The sequence below is a fragment of the Python bivittatus genome, unplaced genomic scaffold (genome assembly GCF_059951505.1).
Source record: "Python bivittatus isolate LINGU-HERP-01145 unplaced genomic scaffold, Pbiv_v1 ctg000080_np1212, whole genome shotgun sequence".
In the NCBI taxonomy this organism is placed as follows: Eukaryota; Metazoa; Chordata; class Lepidosauria; order Squamata; family Pythonidae; genus Python; species Python bivittatus.
In genome coordinates this window covers 89,327,872-89,346,449 of record NW_028277035.1, presented here as the reverse complement: position 1 = coordinate 89,346,449, position 18,578 = coordinate 89,327,872, and the positions used below count along the sequence as shown (strand labels likewise).

The 18,578-nt window shown below is 42.4% G+C and overlaps 1 protein-coding gene across 4 annotated transcripts in view; it reads left to right on the top strand.

Annotated features, from left to right (window-relative positions):
* Window positions 1-18,180, top strand: part of DDR1 (discoidin domain receptor tyrosine kinase 1) — a 62,875-nt gene extending 44,695 nt beyond the window's left edge. For 3 of the 4 annotated variants that reach the window (XM_088134635.1, XM_007435827.4, XM_088134634.1), the window contains exons 11-18: window positions 851-1,049; window positions 4,403-4,513; window positions 4,971-5,209; window positions 6,111-6,238; window positions 7,915-8,115; window positions 10,622-10,856; window positions 13,387-13,536; window positions 14,974-18,180. In XM_088134635.1, coding sequence (XP_087990761.1) covers window positions 851-1,049; window positions 4,403-4,513; window positions 4,971-5,209; window positions 6,111-6,238; window positions 7,915-8,115; window positions 10,622-10,856; window positions 13,387-13,536; window positions 14,974-15,114 — 1,404 coding nt within the window. In that variant the 3' untranslated portion in view covers window positions 15,115-18,180. The remainder of the gene's footprint in view (window positions 1-850; window positions 1,050-4,402; window positions 4,514-4,970; window positions 5,210-6,110; window positions 6,239-7,914; window positions 8,116-10,621; window positions 10,857-13,386; window positions 13,537-14,973) is intronic. The other variant, XM_007435828.4, reaches the window with a different exon arrangement.
* The last annotated feature ends 398 nt before the right edge of the window (window positions 18,181-18,578 follow it).

Sequence of the window (18,578 nt, the reverse complement as noted above, 5' to 3'; positions counted from 1 at the left end):
GAAAGGCCAACTGGGCAGAGGTCATCCTAATCTCTGAAAGGAGAATGTAGAGAAGTCCACCCTGTGTTCTAGTATGATACATGGATCAAGGAGAGAGAGTACCGCAGTAGTAGAGCTTTTTAGGTAAAAGTAATCAGATTAAATCCTGGTCTCTCCAGTTTCAGGTTTCTGAGAGCTGATATGGGAAGGATTCTACCATCACCTGCTAAAAAGACCAGAAACAACTGATGGGTACCCCAGCCAGTCAAGAGAAACATTACTGATCTACAAGGATAAGAGTCATCAAGGCAGCTTTCTAAGTTGTCTTCTGCTAGGGATAGGCTACGTCAGGGGTATCCTCAGGTCTTGCAGCTTTTGTGAGAGTAATGAAAATAGAGTTGTAGCATCACGCTGTAAGCTCCACCCCTTGGAAGCCCATGTGCAATGTTGTGATGCATATAGAAAAGGGGTGGAGGTTGTGTTGTGATGCTGCAGCACTCCATGCTCGCTTTTACCACTATTGTCTCCCACCCCCGGATGCTACTGGGCAACATTTTTTTCTGGACCCAAGATAAAATAACATTCAATTAAAATAGCTTAAGTCTAGCAGCTGGTCTGTCATTGATCTTGGCATCAGGAGGCCTCAGTAGAAGCTTCTGAGGAATCCCTAGGAAGCCATCAGGCTAGGGCAGGGAGGCTACCCTAAAGTGGAATGAGAATGAAGAAAGAGCTGGATATTGGGGCTTTCCTTCTTTTCAAGAACAACTTTGGTAGAATAAGTGTTTTTCAGAGATGGAAAATAGAAAACCTGCCATCTCTACCTTACAATCCTCCCTGTTTCTCTCACCTGTGATGCTCCCTTGCTCTGTAGGCCCAACGCCGCATCTCTGATGATGACCTTACCGTCCACCTCTCTGCACCGAATGATACTATTGTCATCAACAACACAATGGGCTCCAACCGGCACTCCAACCGATATGAACGTATCCTTTCGGGTGAAACTGAATACCAGGAACCCAGCAGGGCCCGCATGAAACTTCCAGAACTTCCTCACAGTGCTGAGAATTCTGGTAAGAGGCTGATATGCGTAGAGCCACTGTAGAAATAATGGGTGAACATCCTTGCCAATATTGTTGTGCGTTGTTTTTTTATAGTAATGTTATTAAAAATTACAATTACAAAGATAAAAACTAATACAAACCAAAAAAGAAAAGAAAAGAAAAAATAGAAACTGCAGAAAAGAAAAATATAGGGAAAAAAAGAAAAAATAATGTCATAAAGAAAAGAAATATATAAAGAAATGACTTCCCCCTTCATTAGAACAAGTATAAACAATTTTAGTAACTTATGACCTTCTCTTAAAATACAACAGATGACCTCTTCTTCCCATATCTCATCTCTTACCTGTAAACAGATCCTTAAAGTTTCATCGTTTTAGTCCTGATCAGCAAAAGTCCAAAGGGTTACCAGAGATAACATACATCTATTTTAACCTTGATCAAATAAATCAACTTTATATTCATTCCTTTTACTTTTAACAATCTTGATCTTTAGTCCCTTCAAATAATTTCCTAGACCTTGATTTCTTTTCATTTTTTCTTTGTCTCTTCTCACAAAATTCTACAAAGCTTTAACCAGCCTCTTTTGTAAATCCAATATAGGAAAATTTTCCAGGTCACTGTCTTGGTCTGTTATTTGTATATTCCTTTTAATCATTAAGACATCAGCCAGTTTCTTTTGTATGTCCAGTGTAGCATCTTTTTCCATAGCATTCTTGTAGCCTGTCATTTTTAAATCCAGTTTCAGATCAGTTTCAGTCTTGCCAGGTAAAACTTGTTCCTCTTTCATAACAACTTTTAAACACAGTCTATCTGTAGAGGTAGGCACTCTTAAAATTAACTTCTGGGTCCATTGTTCAAAAATATCCTTCAATATGTCCAATGTTAAAATATTTTGCTTCATTCTGTATTAGTAAGTCAAATTTAAGTTTTCTTCTCCTTAAATTGTAATCTTAGTTCCTTCTGGTTCCCTCTAGTGTCTAACCTTCAAAGTTTCATCCTATCATGTTTTTCTTTGAGAGAATTTAAAACAAAAGCATTTTCCCACAGGAAGGATTCTTATAATTAATTCCAAAATCTTATTTCAAGTCCATCTGGACCCTTAGTCTGTTTGTAACTTTCCAGAATCAAAGTTCTAATCACCTTTTTGCTGTTTATTCCAAAAGAATTTTTTTTAAGACCTTAAACTTGTACTTAAAGCTTCTTTCACTAAGGACTGAAGGAAACTCACCTGGTGCTATAAAACTTGTCGATCCGAAAGCTCCTAATAGCTGAAAAGCAGTTAACGAGCAATTTCCAAAAGTGATTAGAAAGGGAAGTATGTGAACCCTGTCTCCTTTTGAAGGCGCCGACCATGGTTTGAGCAAGGTGACTATTCCCTTGTTGTCAGCCTTACTAGATAGGCCACACAGGAAACATAAGGAGATAAACTAATTCTTCTTTATTGTAAATCTACATTAACAGAATCTTGCAAGTCTGAATGTACAATTCTCCCACCGTCACCTTTACAGCCTGAGAACATAGGGAGGGTCCCTTCTGAGCCTCTTGCTCCACCCATTATGCAGCTGCAGGATATGCTGTCTCTTATCTTACTGTTCCCTAGGCAGTATCTCATTGCCCTGTCTCTCAAGGTTTTTCCCACATACCATTATACTTTTCTCCCAGAGCTCTAAACCTGCTGGAGACTGCTGTCTTGCGGTCTCCTTGTGAGGAGCCACTGTATGGAGCACTTGTGGGCGATCTCAAGCCCTCTCCTTCTCCAGAGAGGAATTATGAAGAGCTGGTCTACTTGCTGGCTCTTCATTCTGCTGCGATCATTGGCTCCATTGCAGTTTGCCATTTCTTCCCCAGAAGTCCCTATTGTGGTGCATTTAGTTGTGTGTCTGTCTGTATTTCTTTGCATGTATCAAAAATATCAAATCAATATACCCTTGTATATCGATAGGCTTTTGCTGTAAACCACAAGCTATGAATTGTAGTGACTCAAGGAAGGAAAGAAGGAAGCAGTCAATTAATTGGATGTTTTGTTAGTGGTTCATTTCATTTAAAAGAGTGGTCTATATTTCTAGCAAAATCAAGTTATAACCTGTTCCTGAATAATGCTGATTTACGGTCCACTTTTTCAACACTTCTTTTAATGTAAAAGAAACTCTGCAAATGGAAAACTCGCACTCAAGAAAGCCCAGTCTCTTCCTGATGTGCTTAGTTTCTACATGCAAAGAGGTATCTTTGTATCTTTTTCTTGAAGGAGCGCTCAGTAACACAATGCCATCTGTTGCCTGAAGTAGAAAAATCTTGAGAAAGAATTTTTAATTCTTCTAGGCAAGTAGGTTTGCCCAGTAATTTTAAAATTGTCCTTAAATTTGAATAGGGAACACAGGTAAGGGAAGCAAAAGAGAAAATTAAGAATTAGAAGATCAGACTGTGCCCACTTATGGGTGGATGTTTTTCCCCAACTATTTCATAAAGTTTGTTCTCTTGCTCCATTTCATATCACCTGCATATTGAATTTCCCACCCCAGAACGTGAGGGCTTCTCCAGTTTTGGTAGTTACTCCCAAGGTTAGTTAAGGCTCTAGTCAGAAACAGATGGCGAGATGGTCAAGCTTGTGGATCCTAAAGCTTGTGGATCCTATACCGCTTCATGCTACTGAAGAAGATTTCACTTGGGCCGATGCTTTTATGAGCATGGATAAATCATTTTACATTTTAATTTTTGTAAGGGAACTTTCAATCATTTCCTTCCTGAACCTAGAATCTGACAGGTAATGGTTGCCTTACTTCACCTGCTCTTGGTGTGAACTAGGTTTTAATTCTTCCTCTTGGAGGACCTAAGACATTTGATGGTTTGCTTTCTAGTGGTTTGAGAAGGTGGAGGAAGAGTAGGAAGGAAGAGCAACATAATCAAGTTCTGGGATGGGTTTCCTCCACTTTGTGGCCTCTAGATGTCTTTGATTGGAATACCCATTATCCCATGCCAGAGGTAATGGGACTTGTAGCCTGGTACCTCTAGAAAGGGCCAGATAGGGGAAATCCAACGTGGTTGATCCCTTTGAAGAAGACAGAACCAGGTGAGGCAGTCTGGAGATGTCAGGATTCTTGGGTCCCTTCCTTCTGTCCAAAGATACTAATGATGGCTGGTTGCCATCATTATACCGCGTGTCATTCGGTGTCTGCGTCTCTTGCTACCATGTTTGGGATGTGAAGCCTAAAAGAGGGGCAGGAATCCCTAAAGTGCTGCCTGTTCTCTGCGTCACGCCTTACCTTTCGTATGCATCTCTCCATCCGTCTGTCTGTTCCTCATCCGTCCGTTTGTCCTCTCCACCCCCCGCCCTTCCCCCTTCCCCCTTCCCCTTCTCCCGACAGCTCTGCTGCTCAGCAACCCGGCTTACCATCTCCTCCTGGCCACCTATGCCCAGCCAATGGGAAGGCCTGCTTTCCCGCCACCCAACCAGGTTAAGCCAATCAACACCAATGGTAAGGAGGGCGCTGAGCTTGTGCGGTGCGACTGGGAACCTGGGTGGCCTCACTCCATGCTCAGAACATCCTGCCTTCTGCAGTTTCTCTCACTCCTGCCGGGGGGTGCTGTCTGTCTGTCTCCCTCTTTCTTTCCTCGCCATGTCTGTCCCCAGTTCATCTCCCTCTTGTCGACCCCATGCATGGCTAACCCCTTTTGCTCAGACCAACATTTCACCTTCCGCTTTGCAGGTTCTGCGATGCTGCAGCTTCTGGAGTGGAGGAGGGTGGGTTGGGGCAGGATTTTATGTGGGCTTCTTTAGTCCAAAGCAGAGCTCCAGCTGGCTCTGAGCTTCTGATGGCTGCTGGGTTCCTACAGATGCAGCACAGTTGGGGTTGGGCAAGTCCTCCAATCCTCTTTCTCCACCTCTGAAATGACTCTTGTTTTCCCTTTCTTTCTCTCTTTCTCCTGCTGCAGCATGTGGGATTGACTACATGGAACCAGAAATGGCAGCCAGCCAGCCGGGCTTCCAGAACAACGTGCCACATTATGCTGAAGCTGACATCATCAACTTGCAGGGAGTGACCGGGGGGAACACATATGCTGTCCCTGCTGTTGCGGTGGATGCCCTGGCTGGCAAGGACATGGCAGTAGGGGAATTTCCCCGGGAACGACTGATCTTCAAGGAGAAGCTGGGTGAAGGACAGTTTGGAGAAGTAAGTCCAGCTCAATGTGTGGCATAGGTTGTACTATGCAAATGGAAAGGTGAGATACACATCTTCAGTGAAGTAAAGTAGTAGAGGCATAATAATAGATGCCACCAAAGCTTTAGATTAAGTTGTTGGCATCTCTAAGCCTCAATCTAGAGTTCTAACTCAAAGCACAAATGGTCAGGCTCAAATTATCAAATTTTGGACCCATTATGTGAAGAATTAGCTATCTGTAGAAGTCTGAAAGGCTTGGAAAGATGGAAGATGAAGGAAGAAGAGGACAACCAGGTGGAATGGACTTGATTACAGTGGCGATGGGTGCACTGTTGGAAGACTTGAAGGGCTAGGTGGGGCCAGATCATCCTGGAGAAGGTCTGTCTATGTGGTCATGAAGAATTGACACTGACCTGATGGCACATAATCAATCAACATTTCTAAATCAGTTTGGTGTAGTGCAGTGTTGTCCAAACTTGGCCACTTTAAGATGAGTGGACTTCACTTCATGGCTGGCTGGGGAATTCTGGGAGTTGAAGTCCACTCGTCTTAAAGTGGCCAAGTTTGGACAACACTGGTGTAGTGGATAGAGGCGTTGGATTAGAAGCCGGGAGACCATGTGTTCTAATCCCACCTTAGGCACGAAGCCAAACTGGGCGACTTTGGGTCACTCACTCTCTCTTAGGCCTAGGAAGAAAATATTGGCAAGCCATTTCCAAAAATGTCAAGAAAACTGCACGGACTTGTTCCTGTAGACCAGGAGACTATTCTGGGAGTTGAAGTCCACACATCTTCAAGTGGCCAAGTTTGAGAAACACTGGCCTAAGCAATGCCTTTATATTATTCACTGTGCCCTTTATGATCCCATAATGATGGACCATTTCCTCATGGCTCTGTTCTCTTTCCTTGCAAGGTCCACTTGTGTGAGGTGGAGAACCCTCAAGATCTTCCAGGCTTAGAGTTCCCTTTCAATGTACGCAAGGGTCGTCGCCTACTGGTGGCTGTGAAGATTCTACGCTCTGATGCCACGAAGAATGCCAGGTGGGTGCCTGATGATGGGAAAAAAGTATGCAGTGTTAAAGAACAACCCATTATATACATTTTTCCAACCTGGCAGTTCTTCAGCATCCTGGGTGATATTTAAAATGTAGATCTTCTTAACCTGCTTGGCCGTTGCTAGGAATTCTGGTGTTGAAACCCACACATCAGAAAGATGTTCAGGTTCAGGAATGATATATTATGCCATGATTTCCAAACCTGATTTGCTCCAAATGTAGGTTGGCATAAGTGTCCATAATGGAATATTCTCAGCTATGCCTTGATAGACTTAATCTTTATTTGCCTGTCTTAAATGTTGTGTTAGCCCTAGCTTTGCCCAAGGCCCATATATCTCAAAGGAATTTATGGCTGCAGACTTCAAGAAAGGAGAATTGCTCTCTCCACATTAATCTGAGCTCCTCACTTACTTATCTGCTCAAGATTTCTCATTTAGGCTTTACCTAGGAGATAATTTGAGAGGATTATGTTGCCGCAAACGCCCTTAAGGCAGCACTCCCCCAGATAATTCCTTTTATACCAATCTAGAATTCAGCTTTTGTTACTGTGGAAATGCTCTGTTTAAGAATGCCTGCTTCAATATCCTTAGATTAGGAAGTGTGAGAGGTTGTGAGGAACCTGGGAAATGAATGGAAGAAAATACAAATGTAAACAATAAGAGATAGCAGTGGAGGAACCTGAGGAAAGCTTATCTCACAGAAGAGAGTTTAGCCCAGGTGGGGAGAAATTGGGGAAGAAGGATTTCAAAACATTCAAACAGACTCTGCCTTAATTACTTGACTATAAGCGAGGCTGAGAAATTTTTCATACAGTTTTCAGGATACTGAATTTACCCCAGACTAGAATTAAGGATCTTCTATGGAGATCTTTTATGTGGTTTTGGGGTTCCTTGGTCTTGCTTAGCTGCCTGGGGTTTGACAAGAGGAGGCACTCATGGATTGTCTGACCTCCAGGCCTGTTATGGTCTTGGAGCACCCTTCATTTGAAAATTGGCAGAAAACTGGCAAAGTTCTTTGGTGGGGCAATTTGGGACAGTTTATTTTAGGAGGAAGCAAAATAGGTATGTTAAACTTTTGCAGGCCTTAACATACATATTTATCTTTGCTGATCAATGACAAAATTCTTACCTGTTCCTTTTCAGACATTTCCATGTTGAGTGTCTGAATGTGAATGGAAATTTCCCTGTGATCCAGAACTGATGTTTCTAGATCATGAAAGTTTCTATTCACGTTCATTAGGTGCAAGTCCCCCCTTCCAACCTTACCTCTGAACATTTGATTAGAGTTACGTTATAGGTGGAAGGAAAGAGAAGAGGACAACCAGCAGCAAAGTGGATGGACTCAGTTACAGTGGTGATGGGGGCACCATTGGGAGACCTGAAAGACCAGGTTAGGGACGGATCATCATGGAGAAAATCTATCTATGTGGTTGCTAAGTCAACACCAATGTGATGGCACATAATCAATATGCTTACATTGATAGGAAGACTGCATTCTGAATGTTACAGATTGCTACAGTGCTTTGATGGCCAAAATGTGGGGATTTTTGATGGTTGGAAAAAAAATGGGAATGAATAAACAATCTGAGACCAGATGTCCTCTCTTGAGACCTGTAAACTACCTTCCTCATCTCCCTGTCCATGTCTTCTGTTGTCCATGTAGGAATGATTTCCTGAAGGAGGTGAAGATCATGTCTCGTCTGAAGGACCCTAACATTGTAAGGTTGCTGGGTGTATGTGTACAGGATGATCCCCTGTGTATGATCACAGAGTACATGGAGAATGGTGACCTCAACCAGTTCCTGAGTGGACATGAGCTGGAAGACAAGCTGGGTGGCAGCCCCAGCGGGAAACCCACCATCAGGTATCTATTCCAAATTTCTGAAATCAAAATCCAGCAAGGAACTGATACAGATTTGGGAGTAAATATTGACAACTGAGTTCTATGGACTTGGCATCACACTTTTCATATGCAAATGCCATCATGCTATTCCTTTTCAGGTTAAACTATGCAGGGCACAGAAAAGGAGTGAGGAGTAGTAAGCCCCCCCCAAAAAAAAATGCATGGGAAAAACAAAATAGCAAAAATGGCTTTACACCAGTGTCATTCTCCCTGCCTTCCTGTCCTTGTAAACCATCCATGTTTTTGCCACATTCTTACACTGCTTCAGATACTGCCTTGTGTTCGTTCGGCTTCTTGGTGCTCTCTTTTTTCCAGGTTCTCATCAACTCATCAGCCTTCCCTTTCCTCTTGACATCCCCTCTTCCTTCGTATATTAAAATTGTGATTTGATCCTCAGTCATTTTCCCTCTGTAGCCAAGCCTCCTCCAGGCACTTCTTTCAAACGGATCGCTTGCTTTTGTATTCAATCGGCAGTTAGTCGTCACTTATTTATTCTGGTCCCTCTCTCATTTCACCACACACATTTCTTAAGTACCCCATTTCTACTGCATTCGGCTTGCGTTTATGTTTCTTCTCAAATATCCAACTCTCACCCCCATATAATGCAACTCTTTGCATTATTTATTTAATTGTTTATTAATTAATTATTTTAACGATAATTAAATCTTAATATCTTATAATTTAATTTAATTTAAAATTTAATAATTAAGTGGTAATAATGACATTATTTATTGATTGATTTAACCATTTCCCCATTTTTATTAAACGTTTTACCATAGATACAACATCATCTGCTTGCTTTTTTGTCATTTATTATGATTTGTAATCGTCCACTCCGTTTTCCCTGTTAAATACCACTACCTTGGTCTTTGATATATTAATTTTCAGATCCATGCTGTCTGTTGCATCATACAGTCTGCCTAACATTCACTGCAAATCATTTGAATTCTTAGCCAACAACATGGCACTGTCTGCATACAAAAGTACACATATTTACATCTGAAACTCATTCCACTTCTAAATGTCATAACAAGCATTTTTTATACATTTAACTATAAGTCCATTAAACACGCAGGGGGGTATCATGGATCCTTGTCTGACTGCTTAGTGTTGAATCATTTGCTAAGCATTTCATTTATTCTCGTGCGTACCTTACCTTCGCTGTCTACCGCTCTTACTCTTTGGAGCAACTAATTTTCAATCTGTTACTGCGTTCCACAATTCAGACTTACTCACTTTACCCTTCAGCTTCTCTGAATCAACAAACCAACCATGAATGTTTCATTCTCATGTCCAGATAGTCCTCAGTGATCTGCTGAAGAGCACAGAGGTTTGCACATCTGCCCAGCAAAAAGCCGCCACCATGCTCCTCAGGTTTTGCTCAGTCACCTCTTTGTACCCTTTCACTCTGAATTGTGCCAGACCCCTTCCCAGGTGCACTTAGTGACCTAATCCCCCTGTAGTTTTTACATTGCTACCTTTCCCTTGGCGTAAGAACAATAATGCCATTCTTCCAGTTGTCAGGCACAGCTGCAGTCTTCACAGACTTGTGAAACCAATCACGGAGCCATTCCAAAAGCAAACCAAATCCATTTTTTAAACATTCCTCCAATTACATTGTTTTTCAGCATTCTCCCACCATTTAAGACTTCTGTTTTATTGTTTTTTCCCTCTGGACACTAATATTTATAACATTCGTTTCGGTTTCACTCTTAATGCATCACTGTTGTTCCCATACAAATCTTTAAACTTCTTCCAGCATTTTCTCAGTTCAGTTTCATTCTCAATTATTTTATCATTTTTGTGTAATCCCATTCCCTGGGCTGTATTAGCCCTTTTCATCCACTTCCCAAAAACTTTTTTTTTAGATTAATTACTTTCAAAGCCAACAGAGATACATGTGACAGAGCTGTTTTTTGGTGGCATTAACCCTTCTTCCTCAAACGGGTCATCAAAATGCCACAGAATAGAATTATATCATGATTATTTTTGGAATATTGGTCACAGTTCCCAATGTTAGATGTCACTAGAATGTAAAAAGGATATAGAAAGGCAATGAATACGGCCAGTTGAATCTTAAACCGTTGCATTAGTATTGGTGACTAAGACTTCATATCTAAAGACCAGAGAAATAGCTGTCAGAGTCAAATTTTCAAAGCAACAATGGAAACACAACAAGATGGATTTTAGCTTGGAACTTCTAGAAAAAATCAGAGATGGAAGTGCTCAGTTAACTGGGAAAAAGAGCGAGAAAGTGAGTTGCTGATGTTTCACTGAGTTTGGTGGGTCACTAAGCTCCTGAGATGACTTCACTTTGATTCCCTTGTATTTTAGCTTGCTTGGTTAAGTATGCCAGATGGGAATATCTCCTGTGTCTTGCTCTTGTAAGGAGGGAGTAGGTGAGATATATATACATTTTCTAAATATACATTCCTGCCATGTTTTCTTCCTTCTTCCCACTTCTCAGCTATCCTACTCTGGTCCATTTAGGGGCTCAGATAGCCTCTGGGATGGCTTTTCTTGCCTCCCTCAATTTTGTGCACCGGGACCTGGCGACCCGAAACTGCCTGGTGGGTGAAGGCTTCACCATCAAGATTGCAGACTTTGGCATGAGCCGGAATCTCTATACTGGGGATTATTACCGCATCCAGGGCCGAGCAGTGCTTCCAATCCGCTGGATGGCTTGGGAGTGCATTCTCATGGTGAGTATGTGAAGCTACAAGCTTCATCTACAGGTAGTCCTCACTTAACAACTGCCTGATTAGGGACTGTTTGAAGTTATGATGAAGCAATGGTAGCGTAAAATTGAACTTCACAACCAGACCTTGCACTTATGACCATCGCAGCATTCCCGAGGTCACATGATTGAGATCCAGGCGCTTCGCAACCAGCAGGCCTTTATGATGGTTGCAGCGTCCTGTGGTCACGTGATTGCCATTTGTGACCTTTACAGCCAGCTTCTGACAAGCAGAGTCAATGGAGAAGGTAGTAGTAAAATCACAAGTCATGGTCGCATGATGTTTCACTTAACGACTGTGGGTGTTTTGCTTAATGACTGCGGCGGAAGTGAAGTAAGCCTGTCACAGTCATGTGATGCCTCATTTAGTGACTGTCACTTAGCAACAGAGTTGCTGGTCCTAATTGCACCAGGTAGTCATGGGAAGGACAATTTCTCAAAACGGGTTTTGTTCCATCATGCCCTTTTATCTCCATTTCCTTGGGTGCAGCCTGGTTCCTTATGCAAAGCAGCATCCAGAGAAAGGATTGTTTTGTTGATAAGCCAAAATAACAAAGGTTCTTCTTCTGACACTAAACTTGGATTTTAAAAAGGCCTTAAAAAACTGGATCTTCCTTCAGGCTTTAGCGTCAGGGTGCTGAGAGAGCCTGGGCTGTGTGTTTTGTTCTGCATTGTTGGTTTTATCTGGCATCTTTTAATTTTTTTTCTTTTACTGTTTTTATATGTACAGCTTTGTTGTATGCTTCGTTAGCCCTCTAGAGTTAGATTAAGACAGACAGCCATATAAATTTGCAAAATAAAATAAATAAAATATTTGAAAAATTAACAGCTCTATTATAGGATACATTTTCACATTTAAAGCAGGGTTGTCCCATGGACCACAGATGGTCCTGTGTCTGTCTGTCTGTCTGTGTGTATATAGCTTCTGACACAAGTTTTGCTGATTTATTTCTTTTTTGTTTGTTTGTTAGAAAACCCAAGGCTCCCTTCTCTCATTTTTCCCCCACAGCAAAAACCCTATTAAGGCAGGAAACAGGAAGTTATAGCTGTTTGAGCCTTAGAATCGATTCGAAACATTAAATCAACTTTTTAAAAACCACCGAATACCATTCTCCCAAATAGCAGCACCTTGGAAAATGCCTGTCCTTTCCATTTACGTGATATCATGTAAATGGCACTCCTTGCTGCCAAAAAAAATCTATTTTAAAAGGTGGGGTTTTTTTGGTTTGTGAATATTTCTCTGCTCCTATATCAAAGTCCACTCATTTCATATCTGTTTGGTTGCTAGTGATGGGAAGACCAAGAGCTCTGAATGGGAAGAACTGAAATTCTTCTTTTGGTTACAGCTGATACTAGGCACGGGCTGTACATTTTGTTCATACTATCACAGTCACGATAGCGAGAAAAGCTCTTTTCTTGAAAAAGAATGTATTTCCCAGAACAATGGCTACCTTCACCTTTCCTTTTGGGAGGAAAGAGGGAGATCTCTGTGATGGCTGCGTTGAAGATGAATGCAGGAAAGGAAGAATTTGGCAAGAGAGGGAGGAGTTAAGGGGAAGAGAAAGGGGATTGATTGACTCCTAAGCTTTCCTTCATTCTCTGTAAAAGGCCTTTATGTCACAGAGTTGGGCTATATCAGGCAATGCCTTGCCTAAACTGAATCTCCCCATCTGGTCTGGTCTTCTAGAGAGGGTCTGCTTAGAATACCGACCCCCACCACTTCAGAGAGGTTCAAGGGGAGTTGAGTTAGGAGTAGGTACCGGTCCCTACCTTGCAGGTACATAGGGCCCCCTGCTCTGTTTACATAGACAACCAAGGAGATGGGCTTGAGGACAATATTCAGAGATGGTTATGAAAACAGAAAGGGCAGAAGCCTGCCTTAAGCCCCGGGAAGGAGACAGGATGAGGAAGAGACTCAAGCTGGTTTCTCCCTGGGATAAAAGTACAGTGACCATGTTTTCTTGGGAAAAAATAAAGGACAACCTGAAAAAAGGGCAAATCGGAAAGAGGTTCGTAAGGATAAAAAAAATTGTTGATGTGTATAACTTTGCTTTACAAAGAAAAATTCAGGAGCAAAATCAAGGAAAAAAACAAATTAAATCTAGAGGATAGCTTTCTGAAATAAAGGACTGTGGTTTATAATAAAGGACGTAGGTCACTGTACGTATGAGAGGAAGAGGAGGAAAAACACCTGCAAGATTTTCTTATTATAACCTATCTCAAGAAAGTTCTAATCTTTCCAGAGAGTTGGGATCTGGTCTACTTCGTAGAGCTGACAGTTAGCCTTCCAGAAACAATTTAAAGCCATGCTTTCAATCCCAGCAAGGGACTGAGTGGTGGAACTTGTTAACAGTGCTTTTTATTTGGGATTTTGTATTTTTGTTTTTGTGATTTGGTTTTCCTACTTCTCCCCTGTCCAGAGTCCTTCAAGGTGGAGGCAGGTTGTGAAAAGGGTTTAATAAATGTGTAAACGTCGTCTTTCTGTTCCCCCGCAGGGTAAGTTCACGACTGCCAGCGATGTCTGGGCATTTGGGGTTACGCTCTGGGAGATCCTCATGCTATGCCAGGAGCAGCCTTACAGCCAGCTCACGGATGAAGCTGTTATCGAGAACGCCGGCGAGTTTTTTCGGCATCAGGGGAAACAGGTAACCACACACCCAAGTGTGTATAGTATGTTAGACTAGGATTCACATGGGGCTAGATAATGTGTGGATCATTGTGTTGTGGGAAACTCAAGTCATGGTTTCAGCATGCTGTGTAAACCAGACCGTAATGTTAAGCTATACTGTAAATTATTTGTCTGAGCACTACATGTTATGGAAAACATGGCAGTTATGTTTTCTTAATCCAGACATAGCATGCTTTATGAATCCAGCCACTGTGTAGCGATCCCTTGATGAGTACAGGTAGTCCTGGCTTAACGACCACAATAGGGACCAGAAAATTTGTTAAGCGAGTCACACCCGATTTTATGACCTTTTTTGCAGTGGTCATTAAGTGAATCACCATGGCCGTTAAGTGAATCACACAGTCATTAAATGAATTATGCGGTTCCCCATTGATTTTGCTTGTGGGAAGCTGGCTGGGAAGGTTGCAAATGGTGATCACACAACCCCAGGATGCTGCAACTGTCATAAGTATGAGCTAGTTGCCGAGCACCTGGATCACCATCACGTAACTACGGGGGTGCTGCAACAGTTGTAAGCATGAGGACCGGTTGTAAGTCCCTTTGTTCAGCACTGTGGTAACTTCAAACTGTCACTAAATGAATGGCTGTTAAGTGAGGACTACCTGTACCACTTGTACAACTTGTACACAAGACTATTCACTGCGATGAGGGGCAGACATCACAATTTAAAAAAGGTGCCATGCATAATTTGAAACCCACTAAACTCAAAGCAGAGTACTCACTATTATTTAACCTCAGCCTTTCCTATCTGCCTGAAATTGCAGCAAAAATAGACAGTGACCTTGTTCAGATGTCACACCAGTCTGCAGCCATCATTTAAACCAGACGTGTCCCATCTTTTTTAAATAGTAAGATGCCAAGGCTCACCCCTGGCCTTTTGAATCTTGTATGGGGGCTACACTCCATATTAGAACAGGGTACAGTTGGTCCACCGAACACAAAGCTTGCATTTGATTTAATTTAAAATGAATTAAAATCAAGATAAAATCAGGGAATAGAGCTCATAAGACTTCTTCCCATCTGTCACATTAAAAATCGCAGGGCTATATTAATTTGGGGAGGGATTTTGAAGCTCTGGGGTTGGGGAATATGTGGTTTAGAATTGCACGCTATGCACGTGTGGCTTAGGGCTTGGTGTGACACTTACAAACAGGGCCCATGGGATTTCTGCCCTCACCATGCTGAGGATGAAGCAACCGTTTGCTTGCTTACACATTCAACCTCAAATAAAGGAATGAGATTTATTTCCTGCCCATGCTACTTGAATGGAGACAGGAGCTACACGCCTTGAGTCTTTTACTGAAGATTAAGCTCCGTTGTAAGAAAGTCCTGGTTCTGTCTTGGGCCTGCCCACCTCAGGACCGTGTAATAGTCCCTTTTACTCCATCTTCAGGTCTATCTTTCCCGTCCTCCCGCCTGCCCCTTGGCTGTCTACGAGATGATGCTGAGATGCTGGGCACGAGAGGCCAAGGACCGCCCATCGTTCCAACACCTGCACTGCTTCCTGGCTGAAGATGCCCTCAATATGGTGTGAACCAGACTAGTACTGGCTGTCAGAGGCTATGTTAAGAAGTTGGACTGCACCATAGAGACTGCTGGGGACAGGGTGTGGCTCAGGGGGCGTAATGCTCTGTCGTATCTCTGGGGCACATCTGGTTGTTCACTCTGGCCCAGCCTTTGCTCATCCATATCTCACCATTCATCCTCTAATATGTGGTTCTCTTTCCCCCCTCATTTTCTTTTGCCTGGTTATCTCTAACTAACTTATTCCATCTCATGATCCAAAATGGTCATTCTGAGATTCTTAACCAAATAGTCTGTTTTCCACTCCGTTAACCTACTGTATATTTCTCCTTGTCCTAAACCAGTCTGTTTCAGCTTTAAACCAACTTGGTGCCTTCCTGATGTGTCTAGAAAACTACAATTCCCAAAGTTGCCAGCTAGTATTTATCAACACAGAGTAAGCAACTGGGGGCCCTCCATGTGTCTGGGCTGTCCCAATTCCGTCAAGGACATTTGCAGCAAAGGACAGTTGTAGTCCAAAACATTTGGAGGACATTAGATTGTCTCTAGCCAGAGACTATGTTGGCTAGAACATCTTAGTTATAGTTTCAGCACATCTGGGAGACACCCAGGCAAGGAAGCTGCTCTGTCTAATCTAGTCCTGTTCATCCTACCTTAATTTGAACAAATATTTCATTACTTGTTCTTCTGAAAGTTTCTTCTCTTACATCATTTTACATGTTTCTTCTGTCCTCTGATCTCCAGAGTCTCGGGGTGAGCTGAGCCTCCCTAAGGAAGCAGGGTTAGTGGCTAGGTGATTTCCTGAACCACGCTTTCTCTGATTTCCTTCCTTTAGCGCCAAACCAGGCACAGTGTAATGTTCTGATTGATGTGATCATGTCTTTCACGTCCATTCAATGCTAGCAGGTCTGTGAGTTGGTGTCATGCAATGGGCTGTGAACCTGAAAAACCTCCTTCCCAGTTTCACGTCAGACACATCACTAGGGAGCCCTAAACTCCAGCCCCTCATTGAGAACATGAGGAGAAGATATTAATGCTGGCTTACTTAGCAGGAGTTTGTAAGGATTGCTGCAGTAAAGTCTGTAAACATTTTGAGCAGTCAAGCATAGTACGATATGTGCTTTGTGCCATTTTGAATATTAACACTCTTTTTTTAAATACCCTGCAATCCTTGTCTTTGATACTCCAGAGTAATTGTGGGGTGGCACTCCCCCCTCTCCCCCCCACACTTCCCTTTAGCTTGCCAACTGAGATCTGGGGGACTTGAATGCTCTTTAATGGGATCTTCACCAAACCACCACTCTGGATTTATAAGTGAAGTTGGGGTGATTGTTCCACCCGTTGAGTTGAGAGCTTTTCTTTATTTCTATTTTGTTTTAGCGATATTTTTTCTCTGTGGGACTTACAACAGAGCTGAACAAATATCTTTTCTGGTTAAGGGTTGGATTCATGCACAGCAACCTGTGTAACATGGTGTCCAAAGTGCTCTGTGTAACTTACACAAAGATGGTTGGTGCTGGTTTGGGGGCTTGGCTAGGAACAGCTGGTGAGGGGAGGGCATAATGTTAGGGAAGGCTATTCTGTACTGTAATTCCATATCCTTCTGGGAGCGGGGAAGGTGGTGCTTCCTGGATATCTCCCCCTTGCATATGGAGGCTTACACTTAACCTTCAAGAACTCTGCACTGTTCCACTGTTTGTGTGTGTTGTCTTTCCCCGGAAAATGTTTCTCTCTTTCTCTAAACCAGTGTTGTCCAAACTTGGCCACTTTAAGATGAGTGGACTTCAACTCCCAGAATTCCCCAGCCACTCATCTTAAAGTGGCCAAGTTTGGACAACACTGCTCTAAACAGATAGTCCCCAGTTTAAGAATGAGTTCTGTTCCCGAGGCCTGTCCTTAAGTCGAATTTGTATGTAAGCTGGAACAGTATTATTGTATAATACTGTATAAGTAGTATTGTGTAATGAACTCGAACCATTGTGTATTTAATTCGAATCATTGTGTATTTAACTCAAATTTTGCTACAAGAGGCTCCGTTCTTAACTATGGGTTATCCTTAAACTGGGCGTTCTTAACCCGGGGACTACCTGTACTTCTCTGTGAAAGTCAACATGTGTCAGAGGGGATACTTTGGACCTTTGACAGACTCCATCTGAGGGGGCTGCGTTTCCAGCTTTAGATTCATGGACTAACACTGGCAAAATAACTAGGACCATCCGGTCCAAGCACACTGGGATTAAGTAAGCACTGGATGTTTGGAGAAGCTGGAAGAAGTGGCTTCAAAGATACGTCACAAATCCATGGTTGGCCAGGAGATATCCGGTCCTAGCTGTTCTCAAGAGGCGGACAAGAAAAAGAGGCAGGAGCTGAGGTTGGCCAGATCTGATGTGGCACCGACTGGACTTTGGGCTGGATGTGATCATGGATTGAACTGAAAAAGAATCGATGCTGGTTCCTCGTAAGGGCCAGTTGCCATTCCACATCCCACGGATCCATCCCAGCTGGGGACTTGGCCCTGTTCTTTGTACACTTGTTCGTTTTCCTTTTCCTGGAAACTTGAGGTGACATGATTGTAGATACTGTACTGTATAGAAGGGTGATGGGAAAGATGCACTTTTCCAAAGTAAGCAGAAGGGTTGGGAAATCAGTGTGTGGTTTTTGTTCTCTCCTGTGATTCCGTGATAGAGATGCCACGAGAAAGTGTCCTGGAAGTTAGCCATGGCATCTGTGCACAGGCCTACTTGTGATCTGTGTCGGATCGTGCAGGCGACTTCTGATAGGTAACCGATGCAATAAACTGCTGAGCCCAATGTCTTGTTTGGTGGAAAGAAGAGGAAAATATACTTTCTTTTTAACCCCCAAATGCTGTTTAATGTCTTAAGCAATAAATATATTTTATTAAGTAATTCATCAAGCATCTCTCAAAGTGTAAAACTTTGTTTAAATGGACTGTTGTATAGAAGAGTTGTAGAAGGGGAGGTTCCCAATGTCTTCAACGTGTCCTAAAATAAATAGAGCTTTCTATGCTTTTGGAAGCATCACTTATCAGGAAAAAAAAAAAAAGATAAAGCCTAAATGACAACAATATATGTTGAACACGCTCCTTCGGAAGTTACAATGTGCAGCTCAGTCTTACGTGTTTTTGCTCAGAAGTTCCCGTAAGATTCGTAGGATTTGTTCACAACTCAGATTGCGTAGAATGTCCTATCATGTTAAATTGATTGCATCCAGATTTATCCAATTGGAAGAAATTCTAACACTGAAAGACAATGACAGGGTTCATGCACAGTACTAACCCAGGCTTGTTTTAATCATAGTTTGTTGGATTGTCTGGGTGCCCATATTGCAAGCCATAAACCATGATTTATAAGCCACAGTGGTTTGGTATGTAAAACATGCATATGAAAAACGAACAGGGCTATTGGTTTATGACTTTGCCAGAAACTCTGCAAAAGATTGTGCAGCATGGGGCAT